The following is an 18,465-nucleotide window of genomic DNA, read 5'->3' on the forward strand; positions in this document are numbered from 1 at the left end:
TGCCAGGTGTCAGAGAGCAGCTATTTGGTTATGTCTCCTGTGCAAATGTGACTGACACGAGCGTTTCTTAGGTCCCCAACACATTAAACTATACAATTGGAATGGGGAGAATGGAGCTCATTTTTCTTTATGTTCCCTTATCATCAGACTCTGCAGAGGGATGTGCACAGGTTGGATCAATGGGCTAAGGCCAGCGGTGTGAGACTGAACAAGGCCAAGTGGCACGGCCTGCCCCTGGGTGACCACAGGGTGACAACACCCCCCTGGCAGCACTACAGGCTGGGGCAGAGGGGCTGGAAAGCTGCACAGCACCAAAGGACCTGGGTGTGCTGGTTAACAGCTGGCTGGGTAGGAGCCAGCGTGTGCCCAGGTGGCCAAGAAGGCCGATGGGATCTGGTCTGTGTCAGCAATAGCGAGGCCAGCAGGACCAGGGCAGTGAGTGTCCCTCTGCACTGGTGACACCTCTCCTTGAATGAATGCTGTGCTCACTTTTGGGCCCCACACTACAAGAAAGACATGGAGGTGCTAGTGCCTGTCCGGAGAAGGGAAATGGAGCTGGTGAAGGGCCCAGAGCCTGAGTCCTGTGAGGAACAGCTGTGGTTCTTTAGCCTGGAGGAGGCTCCAGGAGACCTGGTCGCTCTCACAACTCCCTGAAAGGAGGAAGTAGCGAGATTGGGGTCAGTCTCAGGAAACAAGTGAAAGGGCTAGCGGAGATGGCCTCAAGCTGCACCAGGGAGGTGTAAATTGGTTATTATGAGAATTTTTTCATTGAAAGCCTTGTCAAGCATTGGCACAGACTTCCCAGGGAAGTGGTGGAATCACCACCCTGGATGTGTTCAAAAGATGTGGAGGTGGCTCTTAAGAATATGGTTAAACGGAGGACTTGGCAGTACTAGGTTAACAGCGGGAGTTGATCTTACAGGTCTTTTCCAACCTTAATGATTCTGTGGTTCTATGGTCATTCACCAAATTTTTGGTACCTAAAGATTTAGATATTTATGAAACAGCACAAGCCTTCCTTGCAGTTTGACTGTTATTTTTGCTGGCTAATGCTGGTCTGTATTAGAAGCCAGGAAAGTAGCTATTTTCTGAGTACGAGAAAAACTTTTGCGATACAAAATTCTTCATTCAGTTTAATATTGGCAGAATTCTTTTAACAGAGTGCTTTAAATATCCCCGTGCCGTCTCTGCCCACCGATCTGTCTGACAGCATCGGGCTGGCACTAGCTCTCACTCCATCTTTCAGCTATGTTTCATCTTCGGATCCGTGGGCCCTTACAAGCCAAGGCAGCGAAAGCCGCGGCTTTTGTGGAGGACGCGAGTCGCGGTGCGCAGCCCGAGGCCGCTGTCCCCGGCTCCCGAGCCGTTCTGTGGAACCCCCGGCGAGCATTCCCAGCGCGCTCTGAGGGTGAAGCCTGCGTTTCAGTAAAGACACCCCTGAGGCCCGACTGCTTCTGTGGTGTTCAGGCGCTTTCTCCCTCCACCTCCGCTTCACATACCAGCCTAAAAGAGGCATTGCGGGCGCCAGGAAGAGTAAGGCAGGGAGGGAAGGGCAGCGGGAGGGCCTGCAGAGGAGTCCGTGAAGCAGCGGGAAAGTTGGGCAGAGCCCGGCTGGGGGCAGAGCCCGCCCCCGGCCCGGCCCGGCCCCGCCCCGGCGCTTTTTCCCTCCCGCCCCCGGCCCCGCAGGGCCATCGCCAGCAGCGGCCGCCAGGGGGCGCGGCCCCGCCCCTCCCGCGAGGCGGGCCCGCCCCGAGCCGCTCCCAGCCCCGCCTCCCGCCCTCGCCCCGCCCTCCCCGTCTCTCGCGGCCACGTCATTCGCGCTCCGCGGGCGGAAGCGACGTCATCCCGCCCGGCGGCCAACGGGCGGCTCGCGTGTGGCGGGTTGAGAGGTGAAAGATCAGGCGGGGCGGCGGGAAGATGGCGGCGCTGGCGGTTGCCGGGCGGGGGACGCGGGCTCCGTGAGGGGATGGCGCGGCGGGCGTGGCGCAGCGGCTGAGGCACCCCCGCGGGCCCCACGCGCTCCTGTCGGTCGGTCCCATGAGCGGGGCGGGCGGCCTGGCGTGGCGCGCGCTGCACGCGCTGCTGCGCGCCTTCCTCTGCCTGCAGCGCGCGCTGCTCGCGTGCCTGCGCGGCCGCGCGGCCGCCGCCGCCGCCACCTCCTGCGCGCTCCTGGCGCCCGCCGCCCGCGCGCTCGGGTTCCGCGAGGCGCGCGCGGCCTGGCGGCGGCGGGGCCCCGCGCGCGGCGGGGCGGCGCGCGGGCGGCAGCGGTGGCGCGCGGACGGGCGCGCCCTGCGGAAGCTGCCGGTGCACGTGGGGCTGGTGGTGACCGAGGAGGAGCCGAGCTACGCGGACATGGCCAGCCTGGTCGTGTGGTGCATGGCCGTGGGCATCTCCTACGTCAGCGTCTACGACCATAACGGTGAGCGGCCGCCGCCCGCGGTGCCCCAGGGCCCAGCCCCGGGCCGTGCCGGGGACCGGAGCGTAGAGCCGGGGGGCCGCGCTCCTCTGGGGTCTGCCCAAGTCCGGTCCCGCCTCTCTGCTGGCAGCTCCTTTCCCATCCGCTGGAGCTGCTTGGCCGCTGCAGAGCTTCCGTCCCCGGGGAGCCTGGGCAATGGCCCGGTTGTCCTTCTGGCCCAGCTCCCGTGTCGGGATGACCCGGCCCTGCCTGCTTTCTGGAGCCTTGTCCACAGCCTCGGGCTCACAGGAATGCTGACATCGAAGTGTAGGGCAGGAATGTTAGTAGGGAAGAGCTTGAGGCTACCCGCTCTTCTGAGTGCTGTTCATTGAGTTGGGGCTGAACCTGCAGAAGTGAATGAATGAAAGTAGCCTTCTATTTTCAAGTACTCATGTGTGAAGAGACAGGATGGACAAGTAGTTAAATGTAAGCATGTATGTCCTGTGTGCTGTCTGTATTGTGAAGTTAAATTATGTGGTCTGTATTTGGTCCTGCTTGGCATTTGAGTTAACTCTGAGCCAGTGCTTCTCTGAGCTCTGGACTTTTTTCACATCTGCTGTGTGATTTATTTATTACTGAGTCCCAGGTGTAAAACTATTGAACTCTGGCTCTTGCAGGTATGTTGATTCCACGTCACTGACTATCATAAAGATAAGATCAGAGTTTGGATTTCACATACTGTGAGGAAGTTGTGGAACAAATCTGACTTCCTCATACCTAAAACCAGCCATATTCAGGATACTCTTAGTTGAAGCTTTCTGTCCAGCTGATCATTGAGAGATGATCTGTAACCTGTGCTGGACAAGCTGTCCACTCAGAAGGGATAACAATACATGGACTGTGTCCTTTTTGTGTCCTGCAGAGGAAAAGAACTTCATGCTGAAGATCCCTGTGCTCGTGCTGTCAGGGGCGAGACTGTAGGAGAGCAGGGTTTGACTTGTTTTGAGCCACTCCCAATGGCTGTTTAGGGGTGCCATGCAGTTTAGGTGGACTCTGTAGATTTCTGCCAGGTTAGAGGTACAGTTGTCTTCTAGTGCTCCTTCAGGAAATGCCCAGCAGTGCAGCCCATGTAATTAGGGGAAATCTTTTGTTATTAAGTGTGCAAAAGCGTCTAAGATATTCAGGCCTTTCCTTGAGCATAGGCATTTGTGATTTTTAAATTTTTTCTGCTTCATTTTAAACCATCACCATTTATATTTTGTTTCATGGTTGATCCTTCCTATGTGATAAAAGACTTGGAAGACTTGACTTTCACTAAATTACTCTTAAGATCATTATGAGAAACTGGGCTTAGTACCAGTCACTTAGCAGTTTAAAGTGGCCATCTCTGCCGGGCTGTTGTGGAACTTGGTTATGTTGTGTTTCAGAGGCAGAATGCTTCCTCATTTGGAAGTCAAAGGATGATATAAAATATTTGCATAACATCTCAAGCACACAGCGAACAGCACCTTCTGAAAAGTCATTTATGTGTTGACAGTTTTTACTCCCAACTTGGAAAGCATTCAACCAGGTGAAATGCTGCAGAGCAAACAGTACCAAGGAGCAGAGTTTCCCTCATAGCTTGAAGAGAGACATTTTTAATGTACAGGATCTTTAACTTCAAATTTAAATAAGGTATGGGCATATTGCCTAACATGTTTATGTATGGGCTTAGTTCCTTCTTCGATTCCAGCACTGTGCTCCACAAATTATATGTATGAGAGCTGAACTGAGGGGCAGATCAAGCTGAGAATCATGTTTCTTGGTCGTCTTGGCTTTCATCTTGCCTCCTCTGCAACAGTGAGGAGGGAGAAGGCACCAGCCAATGCTTAGGTAGTCACTGCTGCTGAGCTCCTGTCTCACAGTGGGGAGCCAGAGCTGTAGCAGTGTCTGAAACATTTTTTGAAAACCAACTACTGCTTCTCCAGCATGTGTTGAAATTCAGTCACATCTAAGATTGACTGTTAGAAGACTAAATATGATGACCAGAAATGACAGTTTTGTCCTCTGAAGAGCTGACATAACCTTGCAGAAGAATTGTTATTGCTGGCAGTTCAGAAAAACAAAAATCTTGGGTTATTTGCTGCTGTATTGTTTCATTCAATCTAAAGTTACGTATGTTAATTGTTTGCTTTTGTTCTGATGTTATTTTTTGTTTTGGTGTTGGGAATTTTTTCTTTTGTTTGGTTGGTTTTGTTGTTCTACATTATGTGATGCGTGTGGATTTTAATTTTTCATTCTAAAGTTGCATGTTAAAGAGGTTTTGCTGTCACTGCTGAAAATATAGCTATTATCTCATGATTTCAGTATCGAAGCATAGTTTTAGTAGCTTGATCTTCTGTTGATCCTCTGATACTGGAATGTGCTGGTTTAATTGCTAGCTTGCTTTCCAGTTTGCTGGAGCAAAATCAAAGAAGGCAGAGCAACGAAAAAGTTTTAAATCTGTGGCTTTTGCCAAACTTGTAGGGTGCATGAGCATAGCCTGCCATTGCACATCATGCTCCACACAGGTGTTCAGTGGGTTGTCCAGGATAGCAGCTGCTTTGTGCACAGCTGAGCTTTTCAGCCTGACTTCAGCTTCAGAGAGCGAGCAAGCAGTCATTCATACAGCTCTAGTGTAGCTTCCTGCTGGTACTAGCACATATGCTGCCTTTCTTGTGGTGCTGAGCTCCTTAGGGTGCCTTGATTGGGCATACAGCATTTCCAGATAGACTTGTCATTAAGTGGGATGCTGCAGCTGTTGCTAAATCCAGTGCTCAGTGGTGGTGGTGGTGTGGAACCCTCAGCACTAACACTGCTAACAGTGAATGTGACTGAAGTCAGGTACAGCTTGCTTTTACCAGAGGGTGACCCTTAATTGCAGTGTGCACTTGTTTCCATCCACTCAGATGGTGAGCGGTGCTTTTGGGCTGCTGAGCTGCTTCTGGGGGTTTGTGTTCATACAAGTGTACCAACTATTGATTTTGTGCTAGCTGTGGTGGAGAAGGAAAACTAATTTTGGGTGCTCTGGATCAGTGTTAGCTGTGGTGAGATACACCTTAATTTGTTTCTTTTCCTTCACTGCATATCTGTAGTACTGAGATTCTTTTGATTGCTACAGGAAATCTTGTTTACCAGCTTGGTCTTCCATGGTTGCCTTCTCTGCAGGAAATAGTGTGTCAATTTCCTGCAGAAGGATTAAATTCAAAATATGTCCTTAAACTGCCTCTTCTATAGGAGGAAAGGGAAGCATGAAGTTCTTTACAGAAGAAGTGCTACATAAGCTGTTTATTTGTTTATAGTAAGGAATTTCTGTATTTTTTGCAAAACAGCCAAACAGAAGGTTGTTCATGTATTCTTCAATGTCAAAATAAGTAGCTGCATACCAGCTGCACCAGTAACTGTAAAGGCAGCTTTGCTGGGGTTGTGCAGGGCTCAGAACTGAGACTTTGTTTCCTCAGCATGTTTGGAGGCCCAGGGTGGTCTGGCTTTACTGGCCCTGGTGTGTGGAAGCCCTTTCTCTCCACTTTCATTGTTGTGCAACATGACAAAGCCATAATAAACTTAATGCTACTGTGCACACCTGAGTTTAATAATGCAAACTAAAGTTTCAGGCTTTTGATCAGGAATTTTTCTATCAACTTCTGTATTGCCAGTTATTTCTTGGTAGAAATCCAGCCATTCTTTGGAGACCTTATCTGAGGAAATACTGCAGCTTTGTTGCAGTCAGAAGGCATTGATAATGCTTTCAGGTAATAGTGCTTAAAATACCTTCTGGGGAGCAGAAGCCTTTTACTAGTACTGTGTACTTTAGCTTTCTTTTGGTAGTTGTTTTGCCTTTTGGGAGAGCTTCATTGAGTTTTACTTTTGTGAAGCTTTCCTGCTCTAGTTTAAGACAAGTCTAGAGTGCTTTTTGGGAGCTTGCTGAATCTTGGCATTTGGGTACTTTGGACTCCTAGATAGATGCTTCATGCTGAAGGTTTCTTCAAGCCCATAGTGTGACTGTATTGAGAATTTGGAGTTATTCATCATAGCTTTCTAGTGAACTGCTTTGCTTCTGAGCATTTTTCACTTAAAAACTCTTTGAAAGGATAGACTATGGAAAAGAAATCATTTAATTAGCCCCAAAGTAGGCTTCTAGTCTCTTCTAGATTTCTTGGTAATTTAGCTAATTTGATCAATCCATAAAACCTTCTGGGTGTGCAGTGTGTTTATTTCCCTGGGCAAGATAAATATGTTCCAGGTTTTATGTCCCTGGAACACTTGTGAGATACCAGTATCACATCTGCTGTGGCACCTGCTGTGGGCCTTCACCCACATGAAATTTCACGTTCCACAATTTCATTTTGGTGTTTAGTTGAGAGGAGTTCTCAGACCACATTTATTAAAAGGGATAACACTAATCTGTAGAAGGTGATCTTAAAGGAATGGGAAATATGAAAGAGGTATCTTTTCTCCTAATTGCTGATGAGCCCCTGTTCTCTTAGTGGAGAATGACCCTCCAAGAAGAAATCTGGGCGGAATGGTCACCTCTGAAGTTCTAAGTCAAATTCTTTGATTGGTTAGTGCTGTCTGAAGTGGCTTTAATGTGATTGAAAGTTAAGTGACTTTAGTTACATTCAAACTTGGGTTGCTTTTTTTCCTAGACTCTTGGAAAGAAGGAGGTATTTGTAGCTTTTCATGTCCTTTGAGGTCCTGTATAATGGCCGTGCTTTCCTCCCTTATCAACCAGTGTGATCCAACAGGATGTAGGCAAAAGTTGTTCAGGTATTAAAATGGTTTCTTGCATGTGCATTCTTTGAAGTGGTTTATTATTTGATGTTCTCAAAATGTTAATACCTGATAACAATTACAACTTTTGATTACTCTTTCCTTGTCAGCTCTGGAAAGAAGTTGAGAAAGCAAATAACTGAAGTGTTGTGGAGATATGTTCTTAACTAGACTCCGCTTTTGTAAGGTGCTCCCTTGCAAGGGAGAGCTAACTGTTATTCTGTGTTTTACCAGATTCTGCTGCTTTAAAAAGCAGGAAAATTAAAAATGGTGAACTTTGAGATGCCATTAACAGGTGGTGGCTGTGGTAGTCTAGTCAGACAGACAAATGGTTGACATCACCTGGTGTTTCTTTGTGCCAGTTGTTCACTTCCAGTTCAAGATTCTTGTCACTTCTACACTTGATGAATTAATGACAAACTTCATTTGTCAATATCTAACCCTAAAATATTGCAACACCATGGTTGCAAGCAAAGGGGCATGGCTTGTAGTTGCTGTAAATCTGAGCAGAAGATCTGTGCCCTGGAAAACACCTGTGTAATGGAGGACTGCTGCAGGAAGCTAAAACTTCTGGTTTGCCTCAGCTCTAATAGCAACAAATGACAGACAGCATGCTTGCAGCTTCTGTTGTAAAAACAAGTAGTCTCCCTGAAAATAGCTCACAAGTTCTCAGTAGTTAAAGGAAACAAACCAGGACAGAGTTTGATACTCTTTTTCATTGGGAATTTTAGTGCTTAAATACATGTGATTCTTAGAACACTTCATTTGCAGAACATACACATTTGCGCCAGCTTACAGAGGTTCCAGAGTTCTGACCAAGCAAATGTTTCTGCTCTTCAAAACCAGAATATCTTCTGATGAAAAATAATAGTGACTACTTCATGTTTGTGTTCCGTGTTAGAAACATGAGTAGTGCTGCATTTTTTTTCATTTAACAGCAAACAGCTGTTGTATTGCCAAAATTTATTAGGCCTTTGTCAAACTAATTTTTTATACTGTTAAAATTATATTGTGGACTAGCTTTAATTTTGTGAATGAAGTTGGAGGGTAGCAGTAAATCAAGAGTTAACTTTCACTGCCTAGAAGCACATAATTCTGTTACTGAGTTGGCCTACTCATGCACTTGTTTGCTATATTTGTCATGTTTAAATTAAGCAGCAGCATCTCCCAGAACTAACTTGGGTGCATTTACAAAAGTTTTTAAAAATGATCCTTATAGATAAATGGGGTTTTGAGATACTGTAAGGGAAAGGAGAGTATAGCTGAGTCATGACCATGTAAAATTTTTGAAGTTGAATATGGATTTGGCCTGTGAATATTGCATTTGGCAGGACTGTGTTTGCAGTGATGTGCCTTCATGAGTCTCTAGTGCACTGACTGAGAGACAAACATTGAAGGAGTATTCCCAAATGCTGTTGGTTTTTAATTAAGATCTGAGTTAGTCTGAATTTTTACTATATTCTGTTGTGCTTCAGGATCTTCTCTTCAGGAAAACTGTGTGTGTGTCAAGGTTGATGGATCAGTGGGAATTTAGGTGTGGAGGCCTTTCCAAGGAAGGCCTGCTGCAGCTACATGGTACAACTACAGTAGCTTCCTGTTTGTTAAACTGCTGTCCCAGTCCCCAGGTTTGAACAGCTGAGGGGGTGGGTGAGATAAACAGGCAGAATAGAAGGGTGGTACTCAGATAAATCTTAAGAACACATTTATTTAGCAAGTCTTCTGTGTCTGTTGTGTGTGTTAAGGACCTTCACTTTGGAGCTGGACCAATTCAGTATATGATATCCAAGCAAACACCTTGGTCAATTCTTCTACTTGTCCTCAGTGTCTTAATTTACTTTAGAGCTGGAGTGTGCAGTCTTAAACTAGTTCTTCCAGTCTTTGGCAGGAATAGGCAAAAAACCTTCCATGAGAAAGGATTTGGTATCATTAGTATTGGGTGAGAAAGGGGAAGAAGAGCAGCAGCTTATTTCCCAGATTGGGAGCCTTTCCTAATTATGTCACATGTTTGTCTGGATATTGAACACAGTTTTATTTCTCATATCTAAAAGTGTGTGGAAGTCAAGTGACTCCTAAAGGTGAGGCACATGCAGCCTTGTCCAGATCTTCCTTGAAGAGGGTACAGGATTGGCAGTTTCAGGGGCTGCGCTGCTGCTGACCTTGGGAGTGAGGAAGACAATTTGTGTTAACCCCAGCACGAAACAGCCCGAGCCAAGCAGAGTTGTATCAAACAGGTGTATTTAAAGCAGCATTCTCAATTTCTGTTATGTGTAAGTATATGCTAGAAAGCAGGAGCACAGGAAGCCACAATTTAACTTGAGTTTAAACTTAGCAGAAACATTCTAACACACCTTCTTCTGTAGAGGTTTGTGCCTTACCGCAACTTGCTTTTTTGTAAACATGTGAAATTAATTATAAGCATCACTAATACTTCTATAATGAAATAGGGCTTTTTTTACAAGAGCTATCCAGGATGAGAGGAAAAAGTAGATATTTTGCCACCTAGTGAAACCTCTAATGAACCCTGTAGAAAAGTTTTAATTCATTAGACCTAAAGGCTAGCATATTAAATAAATGCATTGAATCACTTCATATTGCAAACTAACTCCTAGCGTATTATGGTCTTGATTCTGATGGTACACATTGGTTTGACCAATGTGGGAACTCTTGTAGCAGTTCCAGATTCTATAGTCAGGTTGTGGTGTTGAATCCTGAGCCTAGTCAAAATTTTATGTCTTACATTCTTTTGCACTGTCTACATTGTAAGATTAGTGTGTGGACATTTTTAGACTGGTCAGTGGAAATGTTTGACATGAGGCTTCTGAATGAAGTACAGTAAAAACCTCTGAATACCCAGTGAAAAAAGCATTATCCAATTCCTGAGTGAATATGCCTAGTCATGCTTTTGGATTGTAAATATTTAAACTGTAACATTTAGTTTTTGCTGTGGCATTTAATTAGAAGTAGAGTTATGTTTTTCAAAAGCTAGAATTTATTTTAATACAAGAAACCAAGTATGTTTGAAGCAGGCTTTTGTGATTTCCTGCATTTGAAATTTGTCTGCTTTAAATATGTAAGTATAAAAAGGCCTTGGGGACTGCATGAACTCCTTGAAACATACAGCTTGTGAAATTCTCTTATTAGGAAATCCATGCTGTTGGATGGCTTAAGAGTGGATACTTACTGAGACCCGAAATGTTGATTTAGTGGTGACTTGCTTTGTTAGCCTGCAGCCTTAGGCATGTGGCAGTAAGTGGTAGCAGACTTAAGCAGTGTGGGCTTTAAAGAAATTTGGTGTTAATCTGACTTGGTGTTCTTTGCTGATGATTGCTTTCTCTATTTGTAGCATACCAAGGACAAGGAAATAAGTCTTAAGCTATCCCCTATGCAGTTGCAACTTGCTGCTTATTCAGGCTGGGTGAAAGAAGAACAAAAGCACATGAGTTGTCTTTCCAAGGTCACTCACATTAGTCACATGCAGTAGCATTTGCTTTGAGTTCTTACCCACACTTGTGAACTCCAGTCTGAAACCAGTTCTGACTAATTTTTTCTGCTTGCCTAGTGTTAGTTTTATTTGTAACACCCTTTATAGGAGTTGGCTGATATGCAACTTTTTTTTTAAAGGTATTTTCAAGAGGAATAATTCAAGATTGATGGATGAAATTTTAAAACAGCAGCAAGAACTCTTGGGACTAGATTGCTCCAAGTACTCTGTGGAATTTGCAAATCACGACAAAACTGGTCAAGGTAAGATCAACTACAAGAGGGGCTTGGAGTGCCCCTAAATAGCTGTATATCAGTCATAAATCTGCTTTTACTTAAACACATCTCTATGTACAGTGACCTTTTTCTTCATGTGTGTGCTTCAGTTTTTCCAAACATAAACCTCAAAGTGGGGAGGAGAAAGGGAAAGAGCAAGACTGCTGGTTGTTATGGCAAGGTATAATGCTGTCAGGAAGGTAAAGGGCACAAGTCAAAAAAATGAATTTGGTAATAATAGCTTTTACCCATACTTAGATGTGGGAAGCAGGAGTAGGTTTCAGGCCTGATGTTCCTTACACAGCACTATCTGCTATAAGAACTCATTTCCTCATCTGCTGCCTAAGACAAATGCTAGAAGTCTGTTCAAATATAATAAATCACAGGCACGTACTTGAATCAGGCCTTTGTCTAAAGAGATGGGCTGATACAGCTCTTCTAACTACAACTCATAATACTAAAGTAGATCTTGTAAAAAAATACCTAAACAACCCTTATGTTTTAAGATCATCATAATTCAAAGAGTTATGAAAAGTTTGCACAAGTTGTGGTACATTTAGCTGCATTGAAAATGCTGCTTGCAGGTTTTGCCTGCCCTATGAGAGCTGACCAAATACTCAAATCCTTTGTGCCAGTTTTCCAGTACAAAGTATAATATTGTAACATGAGCTTGCCTTATGAACCACGTAGCCTAAGATGCTAGCATTTATGTGGAAGAACTCAGGTTTCATGCTATTTTTTTTCTTCCTGTGAAGGTTGAAATAACCAGCAGAAGATGGGGTAGACAGGCTATTAATATCTTCAACTCCAGCATACTTAGCTACACTTACCTAAGTTGGGATATTTATGTTCACACCAAACAAACTACTGAAAGACTTCTCAGACTTGCTGATGGGAAGAGTGCTTTTAAATCTCAGGAACCCTTTGTGCTGGAAACTGTGAAAAGCAGAGGTGTTTTCTGTTCTCTTTTTAAATTCTTCATTCTTTTTTAGAAGGCTTCACAGTCAGATCAGATGCTTCGTGTTTTCAACTGAACAAACTGACATCTATGCAGTTTATTATTATCTGCAGTTTTTCCCTTCTGCATAACAAAATTGCATGTATTGCAATTTAGGGATACTGTTAAATATTTTTTAATGTAGGACATTCGATGCAAATTTGCAAATCAAGCAATATTAAGGAACAATCATTTTCCTTGTGATGGCTTTGGATAGATGAACTGAGGAGTTTTAATTGTTCTTATGAATCTTGACTGTGCTGTGTGGTCCTTTGCCGTCAGGTTCTGCAATTTTAAGAAATGTATTTTTAAGTATCTAGTAATAGCTATCCTAAGTTTGGTATCAGCTTAAAAAGTTGACACTTTGATACTTAACCCACTTAGCTTCAAGCCAGTATAGTGCACCATCTCTAGCCTTGAGCTTTCTTAACAAGTTTACCTCTTAGGTACCTCACAGTACTGACAGTGATGGGAGTCATGCAGTATGGGAAGACTCTTGCCTGTCAATTGTGTAGGGTTAAGATAATTACTGTTGGGAAATGTCCTCTAAGTCAAGACATCATTGCAGATGAATAGATGAATTCTGAACTATTATCTTGTTCCAAGCTTCAGTGTAGCCATCTTTGATCCTTACTGTAACTCTTGCATCAAGATGCTGTGATCAGAGCCCCCAAGCTTAATACTTATGTCACATGAATGTACACAGTAGCTGTTAAAAACACCTTCCTCTTCTAGGGTAGAAATTAGTTTGTTGTTGTGGTTTTTTTGTTGTTGTTTTTTTTTTTTATTTCCCTAAACCCCTTAAGTTACTATCCAGGCACCTTTCTTCTCAGTGTTTTGCCTGACAGTGTAAGAACCAGTCAAAATTTCCTGGAAAACTATGTCTGAAGACTGAATTAGGCCCCTTTGCACAAGACTTCTCAAAGTAGTTGTCTTAAGCTTGTGTTTTAGTAATACAGCAAATACAGAAAACTCTTACCCACTTGTCTAAGTGACAGATGAGGTGGATCTGTGACTAGTTGTAATTCAGGAATTAAACTACAAGTTACTTTCAGTTGTATCTGTGACTATCTAAAGCACATGCAAAACAATTATATTTCTGTTGCTTTTAAACTATGTTTTGTACTTTCAGTTTTAAATTGCCAATCTACATTGAAGGTGCTGTCTCCGGAAGATGGAAAAGCAGACATAGTCAAAGCTGCTCAGAACTTCTGTCAGTTGGTAGCACAGCAGCAACGAACACATTCAGACCTGGATGTGAATATGTTAGACAACCTATTAAGTAGTAAGTATAATATGGAGGGGAAAGAGTACTCAATTCATAACAATTTGGTTACTAGTGTATTCATTGCTTGCAATGTATGCATCTTGATGCTTAGTCTATCAGAGTAAGTTATGATTATTGCTTTTAGGCTTCTGTGAAAAAATTCTTTCTTGTTTATGCCTTTTGAGCTTTTTTTTAAGCAGAAAAATTATTTAGCAGAAATATTAAGCTAAATTGCAGTTTTGGCTTTTCAGAGTTTACAGCATCTGTGGTATATTCTGTAATGAGCTTTCTGAAAAAAGTACTTTTGGGATTACCTGAAACTAGACTATTCTAATTTAGGTTAACTTCCTGCAAGCTGCAAATATGGATGGGCAGAGTCTTTTCCAGATCTGGTTACAGCAATTAAAGCTGTTCTTGCTGCCTGACTACTATCCTGAATGCAAATGATAGAACACTTGCTGTTCTCTTGCTGCTCTATAACCCACACTAGCTTAGTTGTCTTCATTACTAATTCACGCAGATTACTGACTGCACTGTGATGTGTGGCTACATGCAATAGCCATGAACAGGGCAGGACTGCCCTAATAGCACACCTGGGAGAAGAAGTTTAGAATTAGCATCCACTTTTCCAGTGGTATCATGGAGCTATAATGAGTTGCTCAGCTTGCCTAGGTGATCCATGCATGTTAATTGCAGCTGCAATTGGCTCATCAGGTTTCAGATTGCACACGTGAACTTGGGTGCCTTTGGGCATGTTGTTGTAGTGTGGTTCCCATTAATGGGACTTTAGAGAGTGATGATTTCTTCTTTTTCATATGGTTGATCAGCTGAATTGTTCTGCAGATGGACTTCCATGGCAGTTTGGAAGTTTGGAATTCAAACTGAATTCCATCCCTGTTGTCAGCATCCTCCTATAATGGAACTATTAAATGTATTTAATAAGGCACCTGAAGAACTTGGCACATCTCTTCTGTTATACCCCAAAGGCAATTAAAAGAAATTAACAATCACTCCTTCAGAACAGTTACTAATTTAATGGAAAACCAGTGACAGTTGTTACCTGTTGTGTGTATTTTGGTCAGTGATGCTTAACTGGAGCTTTTCAAACTTGTTGATCTTCTGTCTGGATATGTTAAAAGTATTAGGTCTAATCTTAAAATTAGTGGATTTATTTTTCAAGCATTGCATGCTAGCTGAGCACTGAAAGAGAACTCTAATCTGTCAAAACTATGAACTTTGAAACACGCTGCTTCATGTATGTGTCTAATAATTAAGGATAATATCTGTAACATTAATTTGTTTACTTAATGTTTGGGACATTGTTGGAGATAAAGTATTTCATTACTTAGCAGCAGCTTTTTAAATTTTGTTTTACTTGTAGGCAAATTTAGTTTGTGTGCATTTTTAATGGAACAGTATTAAAAATATGCATCTGTGCATTATTGATTTGAGAGCATGTTCTGGAAAGCAATACTTGAATAGTTACGTTCTTAGAGTTTGTATTAATGGTGTCTTCTGTAAATCTTTAGGGTTTTACATTTTGGTTTAAATACCTGTTAATGTAGTTTTTAAACTTTTTGTTCATGTTTAGGGTGCAGTTATTGAAGCCTAGTCCTAAAATGGTATGATTCTAGCTTGTCATGTGGCTTTTCTTCTTAATTCAGTCATGCACTTAATTCTTACAGTTTGAGTTTTCTGCAGTGTAAAAGTACTTTCTTCTGAGCAATGCCTCAGCTAACCAGCTTGTGTTCAGAAAAGTAGGTGCCAGCTGCATTTTAATATTGCTCTGCTTGCTGTCTGCCTTCCAGCAAAGAACATGACTATCAATTGAGGCTACTCAAGTTGCTCTGTAAGATCTCTGTGGAGAAGGGTATAGTTATCAGCTCTAAAATTCCTTCATGTTCCCCTTGCAGAGCTCCTGACCTAGAAGGGATGTTGCCAGATTGGCATCCTTTGAGTGTCCAAGTCTTTTGGCCTCTTTTGTTGTTTAAAGTTTGCTCCCAGATCCTTGTATCTTGTGTGTGCTAAACTTGACTGCTGTAACTCTGTCAGCTCTGAGGGAGCTTCCACGCACTGCTATGTTTAGGTAAAGAAACGGATGCAGGCTGGAAAGCACAGTACTGTGTTTTCTAGTAGGCTGTTGTGACAGTAATACTACAGTGTGCATTTTCATTTTCCTTCAGAGAGGAACCAGAAGGAAATGTTAGCATTAACTGGGCTCTCTGAAGGTCTTTTCCTGTTTGAAAAGCCAGGTTGAAGATCCTGCTGCTGTACCAGCTGAGGAGTACTCAGCTATTGAATCAGCTGATGAGTAAAGCTGTCCACTTCCTCCAGAGTCCCCACTTCTAAGTATTCACTGCTTCTCTGCAAAGCTCTTTGATACTAACGTGCTAGCTTCTGAACAGCAGAGTGGCTTTTGCTTTGCAATTTTTTTCTTAACTTTGAGATGGGATTTGGACTGTGGCACAAGACACCCCTATCTAAAGGCTTTCTTAGAAATGCACATGCTTAGGGAAAATAGCTTCTCTACCTCTGGTAAAAGGTGTCATCACTATTGTGGTGATTCAGTGGGGAGGGAGGATGTGAACTTTTTGAAAAATCTCCAGCTTCAGTTTCAAAACCTGGGTGGAGCAAAATCTGGCCTTAGTTTCCTTTTCTGTTACCCCCGAAGTTAAGTTCCTCTACAGTTTTTCTGAAAACTGTAAAAGGCTCTCGACTGCTTTTGTGTAGTGGGTTTTTTTCCTCATTTAAGCAAATGAGGAAATATTTGAGAAATAACATAAGTTTGGAGCAAGTAGGCTGTATTTATCTGCAAAAGGTGGTCATTACCCAGTATAAGCACTTTTGCACTTAACCTGCAGAATTGGTGAGTAGTGGAAAAGGTGACCACAAATTACCTGCAATAATTGTGACTAATTACAGCTTTATAGCAAAACAGGGTTCTGACTGCTGGAATGCTTTTCAGATGAGCTAGGCAGGTGCAAGAGGAGCAGTTTAGCTTCTTGGGTCCCCTACTCTTTTCCACAAGATGCTCTAATCAACTTGCTAGAATTAGCAGGGAAAGCTGGACTCAGACTGCTCATTGTAAGCCTATTTCCTGTCTGTCAGTTATAGCCCGGAGCCGCTTAGGCACTGCAGGAGTATATGGAAGGGAGACAGGGGCAGTGGTGTTTGGTCACTAATTGCCTTCAGCCTCAGAAGATGAGCAGGATGCTCTCATGAGGGAAATGACCGGCTGGGGTTTTACGGTATGGGTAGTAAGAGTGTGGGCACTTAGTGGAATTCATCAATGTTATCTTCCTCTGCCCTAGAATAGGTCAGGTTGTCCACATAGTAACAAAAAAAAGACACACTGCGCTGTTCTTCCTCACTCATTTAACCAGAAGGATGCCAGCTGCAGCAGTATCTTTGAAATTTTATAGTAAGTTGATTTTAAAATTTCTGTCTGGTCTCATACTGAGAAAGAGACAAGTCTTCTAACAAGTTGGGGTTTTTTTTCCTTGATGGTCTGTAGTACCAAGGTGTTCTTCAGTGAAATTTCCTTTAGCTTTTTTTTGGTGTCCTTTTACTCTACTTGATTGCAGCTCCACGTAGTTAAGTAACAACTATAGTAAGTAGTCAGGGTACAGCATGTTCTGTGCTACTAAAATCGAGTTTGCCAAGACAAAACTAGAACAAGTCAGATGAAACAGCATTGTTAGGGTTTGCTGTTACTCAAAACAATGTAACTGTTCCTGTACTTTCCGTAGAAAGTCTTTGAAAACTACCTGACATAAAAATAGCAGTCCAGCTGGGCCTGCATTCAGGTGTTGCAAGACCAGTCTGTCCTCTTGGGCTTTTAATTGTTAACTTGTCCTTGGTACCTTCATTTAAAAAAAGAAAAGCATTTCGTGAAAAAAGCAGATGCCTTAGGGTTTAAAACTAAAACAAATCCTATGATGAATTTAATAAAACTTAGTGTAACTTGTTATTACAGGTACACATGGATTTCCTGATCCTGATTTAGTCTTGAAGTTTGGTCCTGTGGACAGCACATTAGGATTCCTTCCATGGCACATCAGACTGACAGAAATCATGTGAGTTGCTTATAAGTGTTATAAAACACACTGGAATGAAAAATACCTAGCTAAGCAATTCCTTATGACATAACTTATGGAACTGGCCAAAAGAGGTGATTCAGCTAAACAAGTGTCCAGAGAGTGATTTGAGGATATTTTAAAATTATTAACTAAAACCTGTCAAACATTCATTGTTTTTTCAGCCCTGACTAGCAACAGCAAGCTTCATGCCCCAGGTTTAAGGAACAACTTCTGTCACCACCTAGTGTGTGCTCCAGTCCCATTTGACAGCGTTCCTTATATCAGTGTTGATTTTCTGTGGCTTATAGGTTCCTAAAAGGGAAACTAAGGATACAAGGGAAATGGAATAATAGAAGATGATTGCACCAATGGATTGCTTTTCAATTTTAACAGTAACTGAGCTGACTAGATTTGCTGAACTTCTTAAATCCAAGCACATTTATAGTGCACTGAAATGTCTGGGCATGCTGTGCTGCTCCAGCTTTTCACTGGTTTGAAGGGCCCTGTGTACTCTGATGGGAGGCTTTGGTTTAGAGGGTGACTGGTTTAGTTGTTGGAGTGACAATAACCATGTTGAGAACAACTTCACAAGGTTACTCAGACAGTAGCTTGCTTTTAGTGATATTCCTGAGTGGCTGTATGAATCGTGTGGTGTTTATAAAAGCTTATTTTAATGTTTGTAACTTGCTTTCTCAGTTCTTTGCCTTCCCACCTAAACATCAGCTATGAAGAGTTTTTCTCCGCCCTCCATCACTATGCAGCCTGTGAGCAACGGTGGGGAAAGTGACTTCGGGCTGAGTGCATGGAGACAAGCTTTCTGTGGGAAGGAACTGATGTCTGTTTACAAGCACCTGCTACCCATAAGTCTGGTTCATAGTCCTTTCTTAATTTATCAAAAAAATTCAATAAAGTGTCTTACCTTTCTAGAGAGTCTGTGTGAATGCGTGAGAATCTGTGGGGAGGGGAGTTCACAGATTTCCTGTTTGCAAAAAACAGTTACTAAAAGCAAAGCTGAATTGCTCTCACTTTGGCATTCAAGTGTCAAAATGAACGTGCAAGAACTAAGTGTTGTGAAATCTACAGGACAATGTAAATAGGAGTCTATGCCCTGAAGATCCTTAAAACTTAGAAAGAACTTCCGTCTTTGTTTCTTAATTCTTCATGGTCAGGCATTTCAGAGCTA

General features: G+C 42.9%; 1 protein-coding gene across 1 annotated transcript; it reads left to right on the forward strand.

Moving 5' to 3' along the window:
- Nucleotides 1-2,037: 2,037 nt before the first annotated feature.
- On the forward strand, nt 2,038-18,212 carry NUS1 (NUS1 dehydrodolichyl diphosphate synthase subunit). Its single transcript, XM_063151065.1, has 5 exons — nt 2,038-2,419; nt 10,805-10,927; nt 13,069-13,221; nt 17,180-17,279; nt 17,979-18,212. The coding sequence occupies exons 1-5, from the start codon at nt 2,038-2,040 to the stop codon at nt 18,067-18,069; spliced, it is 849 nt and encodes a 282-aa protein (XP_063007135.1). The 3' UTR covers nt 18,070-18,212.
- The last annotated feature ends 253 nt before the right edge of the window (nt 18,213-18,465 follow it).

This window comes from Melospiza melodia, chromosome 3 (genome assembly GCF_035770615.1).
Source record: "Melospiza melodia melodia isolate bMelMel2 chromosome 3, bMelMel2.pri, whole genome shotgun sequence".
In the NCBI taxonomy this organism is placed as follows: Eukaryota; Metazoa; Chordata; class Aves; order Passeriformes; family Passerellidae; genus Melospiza; species Melospiza melodia.